The 7,563-nt window shown below is 34.0% G+C and overlaps 1 protein-coding gene across 4 annotated transcripts; it reads right to left on the reverse strand.

Annotated features, from left to right (window-relative positions):
* Positions 1 to 2,322: 2,322 nt before the first annotated feature.
* On the reverse strand, positions 2,323 to 7,371 carry l(3)L1231 (zf-C3Hc3H domain-containing lethal (3) L1231). 4 transcript variants are annotated; one of them, XM_026819338.1, is made up of 4 exons: positions 6,247 to 7,369; positions 4,989 to 5,923; positions 3,830 to 4,373; positions 2,323 to 3,516 (listed from the first exon to the last, which is right to left on the reverse strand). In XM_026819338.1, the coding sequence occupies exons 2-4, from the start codon at positions 5,823 to 5,825 to the stop codon at positions 3,350 to 3,352; spliced, it is 1,548 nt and encodes a 515-aa protein (XP_026675139.1). In that variant the 5' UTR covers positions 5,826 to 5,923; positions 6,247 to 7,369; the 3' UTR covers positions 2,323 to 3,349. The 4 variants fall into 4 exon arrangements, with proteins under 4 accessions (XP_026675139.1, XP_017891805.1, XP_026675138.1 ...); XM_018036316.2 differs by having other exon boundaries at positions 4,989 to 7,369; XM_026819337.1 differs by having other exon boundaries at positions 3,830 to 4,357; positions 4,973 to 7,369.
* Between the last annotated feature and the right edge of the window lie 192 nt (positions 7,372 to 7,563).

A 7,563-nucleotide genomic window follows, 5' to 3' on the forward strand; every position in this document is an offset into this window, starting at 1 on the left:
ATACACGTCGGCCGGTAACAAATAGAAAAATATACGTATATGTAATAAATATGTTCGTCGTAGTAAAGCAAAATACATAAAACACAAATTAATAGCTGCTTGATACTTCAAGACTATTTTATTTTTTGTGTAATTGCTTAATGTCAATACTAATTAATAACAATTAAATAATTGAATTGATGTGTCTATATTTACAATACTTTTCCGAATATTCAATTACTCTATATCATTAAACTGCAGATAATGGCGTTTACACAAGTTTACACTTGTTAAGAATAAAAAATGTGAGAGACTGACACATAGAAGAACAGTAAGTTTTGTCTATCGCACAAAGTATTATTAAACACGGACACATACGTTCAAAATAAAAAAAAATCATTAAGGATGTAAGATCAGGGTAGATAAACTGAGTACAGTAAGACAATGTAAAAAATATGCTTATTATAATTGATAATGCCTAATAATGCGCACTAATGCTGATATTTTACAAGGAGATACACATATAGGTACATTCGAAGCAATGCAATTGTTTCATAATTAAATTCTGCATTGTCCTTATATAAATAATTGTTGTACCTAATACTTACTACCATTATATATAATAACAAATATATATACATATGTGTACATATACATACGACATTATACGATGACTAATATAATATATATGTATACATATATGTATATATAATATATAGACATTAATTTAATCCCAATATGGGTAAATTATATCGTTTGTTTCATTCCATTTACAAGTGGCAAATTCACTGTCCATTTGCGATTGTTTATATTTAGCTAAAACATTTATTATTCAGGATACACTTCTTTGCGACCTATCGTTCACGAATAGCGACACGCACGTGTACGGTACAAAAATTAATCAATACCTCAACAAGTGCATTTGGCACAGAGAAACTGATAATAAAAGCTAGATATCCCGCGAAATCCTGTACAGAGTTCTGATGTCAAATGACAACTGTGTCGTCCTTCCGTTTAATCTGATACCCCTATAGTCTACAAAGTGATTCAACATAGTTTCATTTTATTTGATTTCAATTACGATATGTATTAAAATTATGTTAATCCTGAAAGTACGTCATGCATCTTTGAAAAAGTTACACGAATAACGCTAATACAGTACGTATATTACTGTTTAGAACTATGCTGTTTAAATGTTCAATGGCAGTAAATGATTTAGATACCCTTATAATTAGCCAGAGCAATCTAGTTTTACTCTCAGAATCTGTGCCATGTTTATGTCGTTCGATATCATTCATTATTATTAGATCGACAAATTAATGCACCGCGTGTCCTCTTGTCTGTGTAGGTTGCAAAAGAAATCTCAACGTATTACAGTTACTAAAAATATAAAAAAAAATGAAATTATTTCGGCACTTCTTATTAAATTGAAACTTTAATATTATATTACAGCTATCTAGTACTGAACATTCGTCTACATGATTATAATACAAAATGAAGAGAATGATGATAGTGAGATGATTATGCATATATAAGTAAGATTATTAACGATTATTCGCATATATTATTACAGCAGATAGATGATGAAAATGAATATGACTTATTCGTATGCGTAATTTTTTTTTCATTTTTTCTTAAGTTCAGTCATGTGTTCATGCAGTTGCCTCCTACAGACAATGTTTCTCGACGTAAAACAATTTACTAAAGAATTTCCAAGGTTTCTATTTCAACAAAAATCAAATTCATTCCGTCCAAAAAAATGGTCACGGACTTTTTAATTACAACGAATTTACATAAAATTATTCAATTACATCGTAGCAATCTATTCTTGAATATTACTCATTGATGTAGGGCACACAGAAATATGGAAAATAAAATATGTTCATAAACTTGTTTAAATAAATGTAATTCTTAGTTTCAATCATAAAATATTAAAGCGGTATATAAAATAAAATTGATGTTCTACAAAGTGATTCAACATAGTTTCATTTTATTTGATTTCAATTACGATATGTATTAAAATTATGTTAATCCTGAAAGTACGTCATGCATCTTTGAAAAAGTTACACGAATAACGCTAATACAGTACGTATATTACTGTTTAGAACTATGCTGTTTAAATGTTCAATGGCAGTAAATGATTTAGATACCCTTATAATTAGCCAGAGCAATCTAGTTTTACTCTCAGAATCTGTGCCATGTTTATGTCGTTCGATATCATTCATTATTATTAGATCGACAAATTAATGCACCGCGTGTCCTCTTGTCTGTGTAGGTTGCAAAAGAAATCTCAACGTATTACAGTTACTAAAAATATAAAAAAAAATGAAATTATTTCGGCACTTCTTATTAAATTGAAACTTTAATATTATATTACAGCTATCTAGTACTGAACATTCGTCTACATGATTATAATACAAAATGAAGAGAATGATGATAGTGAGATGATTATGCATATATAAGTAAGATTATTAACGATTATTCGCATATATTATTACAGCAGATAGATGATGAAAATGAATATGACTTATTCGTATGCGTAATTTTTTTTTCATTTTTTCTTAAGTTCAGTCATGTGTTCATGCAGTTGCCTCCTACAGACAATGTTTCTCGACGTAAAACAATTTACTAAAGAATTTCCAAGGTTTCTATTTCAACAAAAATCAAATTCATTCCGTCCAAAAAAATGGTCACGGACTTTTTAATTACAACGAATTTACATAAAATTATTCAATTACATCGTAGCAATCTATTCTTGAATATTACTCATTGATGTAGGGCACACAGAAATATGGAAAATAAAATATGTTCATAAACTTGTTTAAATAAATGTAATTCTTAGTTTCAATCATAAAATATTAAAGCGGTATATAAAATAAAATTGATGTACCCCGTAAGTTTAAATGTATCGAAAATTACTTTGTAGGAGAGTCCTTCTTCTTATTATTTTTCTTAAGTGGAAAGCGTTTCTTACGATAAACGTTCTAAATTCGTAACTAGATCTTTGAGTTATATTCAAAATTATTTGCGAGTAAACGCAAACATAAATGCAAACCACATTCAATTATGTTTGCATTATGAGATTGCCTTTTTTAAGTCAATAAAGAAAACTTTTTAGCACTTCCAAAAACATACAATCTTCTTCTAATCATACGATATTGTACCCAATGAAATTTATGCTAAATTAGTAACTGTTGCTTTTACTTTCTGCTAATCTCTGCCATTGTCCGAGATCAATTCGTTACACAACGAAAGTTAATAACACAATCATACATTTAGCAGCACAGACCACAAATAGTAAGTTTTTCTATACCATGAGGAACACACGCGAACTCCTTTTAAAATTATTATATTATTCAAATAGACGGGGCTACGAAGCAATGTCTGACATAAGTTGGGCCAATAAGGCTGGCTCTAAAAGTCCGTGCGTGTGCCCCATTCTTTCCAAATTCCGAACATCCTTATCCACTGCCTCCAGTGCTCTCTCCAATTCTTCTTCCTCCTCTCTCGAAGGTTCATACTCTCCATTTCTACCTTCTAGCAGAAAAAGAATACACCTTTTCTACTACCATGTTGAATATAATGCATGATGCGTGCATAATTTGCCAAGATAAATACACTAATCGAAAAAATTATAGCTTCACGAAATTTGTCTCGAAATTACCCAAATTTGGAAGATGATTACTTAACAACAGATTATCGTAGGACGACGACTTTTCTCTTAAATCAAAGCTTGAAACATCAATCGGAGATTTCTAATTTGATTTATTTATTATTTCGATTTATTTTTTCATTAATATATATTTAATGGATTTATGTAAAATAATAGTAGAAAGATAAGAATATTTACCAATAAACAAGTCGTTAAAAGCATCGGCTGGTAAGTTGTTGAGTACGTTCCCAAAATCATGCTCCGCAGCGTCCAGAGAAGGAAACACTTCGTGATCGCCCAAATCTACTTTAAGTCCTGCTCCAAGGCCAAGTCCTAATCCTAAATTTAAATTAGCCGAATTCGAAGTTCCTTGTGCAACGGTGTTCAAATTACTCAAAGTTTTCGCCTGAGCTTCACTAGAGTTTACTTGATTCAAATATTGACTCTCCTCGTGTACCAGGGTGGGACCTTTGGTCTCGAGTTTGTTCGCAGGCGGCCGCTTTCTCTTCTTCGGCCTGGACTTCGGTTTAGGCCTAGGAATCGTGGGAGACGTCGGCTTTTTACGAGCTTTCTTTGGTTTAGACTCCTGGGCCTTTCGATGGTAATTATCCCTTTTCCTTGCGTGCTCTGGGCAAAGAGGCAATTCGTGTGCAACGTCAAACACAGGAATACAGCATTGTGTATTATCACTAAATTTGGCAGTGCAATGTTCAAATAGAAGTTGATCTCCGTTCAACATGATGTGGCGAGAACAATCCAATATATATTTAATGGATTTATGTAAAATAATAGTAGAAAGATAAGAATATTTACCAATAAACAAGTCGTTAAAAGCATCGGCTGGTAAGTTGTTGAGTACGTTCCCAAAATCATGCTCCGCAGCGTCCAGAGAAGGAAACACTTCGTGATCGCCCAAATCTACTTTAAGTCCTGCTCCAAGGCCAAGTCCTAATCCTAAATTTAAATTAGCCGAATTCGAAGTTCCTTGTGCAACGGTGTTCAAATTACTCAAAGTTTTCGCCTGAGCTTCACTAGAGTTTACTTGATTCAAATATTGACTCTCCTCGTGTACCAGGGTGGGACCTTTGGTCTCGAGTTTGTTCGCAGGCGGCCGCTTTCTCTTCTTCGGCCTGGACTTCGGTTTAGGCCTAGGAATCGTGGGAGACGTCGGCTTTTTACGAGCTTTCTTTGGTTTAGACTCCTGGGCCTTTCGATGGTAATTATCCCTTTTCCTTGCGTGCTCTGGGCAAAGAGGCAATTCGTGTGCAACGTCAAACACAGGAATACAGCATTGTGTATTATCACTAAATTTGGCAGTGCAATGTTCAAATAGAAGTTGATCTCCGTTCAACATGATGTGGCGAGAACAATGACGGGTGCATGGTAAAGACGTCTGTTGACATCCGTCAGCACCGCAGAGTCCACCGACTAAAAGTGGTTCGTTCACCACCTTACTCGTACTCGGATTACCATTCAAAGCTCTCGCAGTCGATGCAGGGTCCTTGTAAGCAGCTTCCAGCAGACATCTGGCTCTGTCGCGTAACAAAATCTCTGAATCCGTCCCGCTCTTGTGTAACTGAAGCAATCTTCTTCTCAATTGAGAACGCAGCTGAGAAAGGCGAGCAGATCTATTCAACGTCGTACTACTTTCCCCGGGAAACCAGTAACGTTGATAAACCGTCATTTCATCTCCACTAGAGTCACTGTCTGATATCTCATCCCCAGCTCTGGGATAGTACAACAGCGTATGGTCCCGACTCTGCCTCCTGCCTCTTCTCAATCTCTGTAGATTCCCAATGTGATGCTGTTTGTGCCGGCCTGCTTTAGCGAATTTATAATCTATGTGTTCACCATCACCACTAGCACTGCCACCACCACCAACACTACAGTCAGCGTCTAATTCTACAGCATGATCTTGTACAACTTTGTATTCGGCATCTGGCACAGATGTTATTCTTTGTTTCATACATTTCCCTCTAGAAGTCTTACTATTTTTACAATTTTGCATTACTTTAGAATCTTTCGGCGACACTATTGAGACATTTCTTCCTGTTGCTGTACCAAACGGCTCCGGTTCACTGAAGATGTATGGGTCGACATCTTGATGAGCCTCAGTTTTCAACAAAGCCTTTAAACGATCCGAAAACTTCAATTTATTGTCCATGATTAAGTTCTCGGATGTAGGGACCTTCATTGATTACACCTTTTCTCGCCTCCTGTTCCATCTGCATCCTCAAAACCCTCCAAATCAACTTCTTCCTATCTAGATAAAACTTAGTTCACACCGTGTGCCTAAATCCAAGATCATACATAAATATCCTTCAATTTATAATACTGAGAATAAAAAAATAAAAAATTAATTTTATTGTATCGTATCACAGTTCAATTCTTTTGTATTTACTTGGGACGTGCTAATGCTCGTATATGCGTCGAGGCGGTACAACTGATAAAACGAATTCTTGTACAATATACAATGGATCATAAAATAATTGTGTACTACTTATGTCAATAATGTTAGTACAATGTGCACTCAGACTATCTTATTTACACGTATCGTCATATGTACAAAATTCAATTTTGTCATGGATCTCAATAGAAAGATTAAAATTGATTACCTATTATTCAGTATCAAACTTCTTTTAACGGATGTTTACAAAAAAATTGTATATTTATATGACAATAAAATTTGTTTGGTGTCGTCTAAAATTGCAAATAATACTTCAGCAGTCAATAATATCTAGATTGATTAAAGCTAACTGTATCAGTTTAAGTCTAAATTTGTATATCCCTGTACATAACATGTACTAGATTGTTATTGTAAAGTCTCCTGGTTCGAGCAATGAGCATGAACTTAATCCATGGCTAAATCAGGATAAAAACAATCCTTGCCTCGCATAGCAATTCACATCAAGTGTTCTTTACACATTTTCGTGCAATCTCACTTGATTGAACATGAAATCATTTGCCGTCGATCCCAATAGTTTGATCAATTTTCGACATAGCCATTTCAACAAGCGTTTGATCTTTAATGTTGACATGAGTACATAATTATGAATATCAACACTGTCTTGGTTAGGTTCACTCCTTATATAGGCAATGAGACACTGTGCGAGATATTTTAATCAAGTTTCGATAATACAGTTAGAAAAACTCATTTAACGAGCCCTGATGCATATTCGTGTGGTAGAACAATAGTAAACTGTTCACAAATACTTTCGACAAGTTCGCTTTGTGGACTTGTTTCGTTTAGGTTTAACCGAGGTTGGGACAATGGAAATTACTCCCGACAGTAATGGTGGTTGCTGTCCAATCAGAGGCAATTCGATCGTTTTCGTGCGAAATACACTTGAACAAGATTGCAGATTCACGCACAAATTCCAGCGTTCATCGATAATAACATTAGAAAGACATGTCAGATATAAGAGAAGCAAAATGGCGGGCGCTGCACACACGAACAGTTTCTGATACGAAAAATCTTTGAATTCCCTGTATTATCATTAGGAATTCGATATAAAAACATTTCACGCCTATGTTAAGTGTTAACTAATTTTATATGATAATTTACAAAAACATGATTCTACATCGTTCTCGAATACTTCTTCTAGAAACGTTTAGATCGTTCTACGTTATTCACGCTGACATAACCTCAACAACGGTCTTTCAAATCTAGTAGATCTACAATTCATTCTATTTCCATTTCTTTTAGACGAATAGACCAATATGTATGAAGAAATATGTACATTAGGAGAAATGTCATTTTCAGAACTGACATATTTTTTAATTAAATTTCCTTTGTTTTTCATTAATTTTTAAATTGTTGAAATGTCTGATTTATACAAATGTTGTATTTTTTGAATCAGCATTTTAAAGTAGCGTACGTATTAATATTATGCAAAAGGATTACTGTTTGCAAAATCCTCTGCTTACTGAAG

This window comes from Ceratina calcarata, unplaced genomic scaffold (genome assembly GCF_001652005.2).
Source record: "Ceratina calcarata isolate Rehan_Ccalc_2016 unplaced genomic scaffold, ASM165200v1 scaffold15.2, whole genome shotgun sequence".
In the NCBI taxonomy this organism is placed as follows: Eukaryota; Metazoa; Arthropoda; class Insecta; order Hymenoptera; family Apidae; genus Ceratina; species Ceratina calcarata.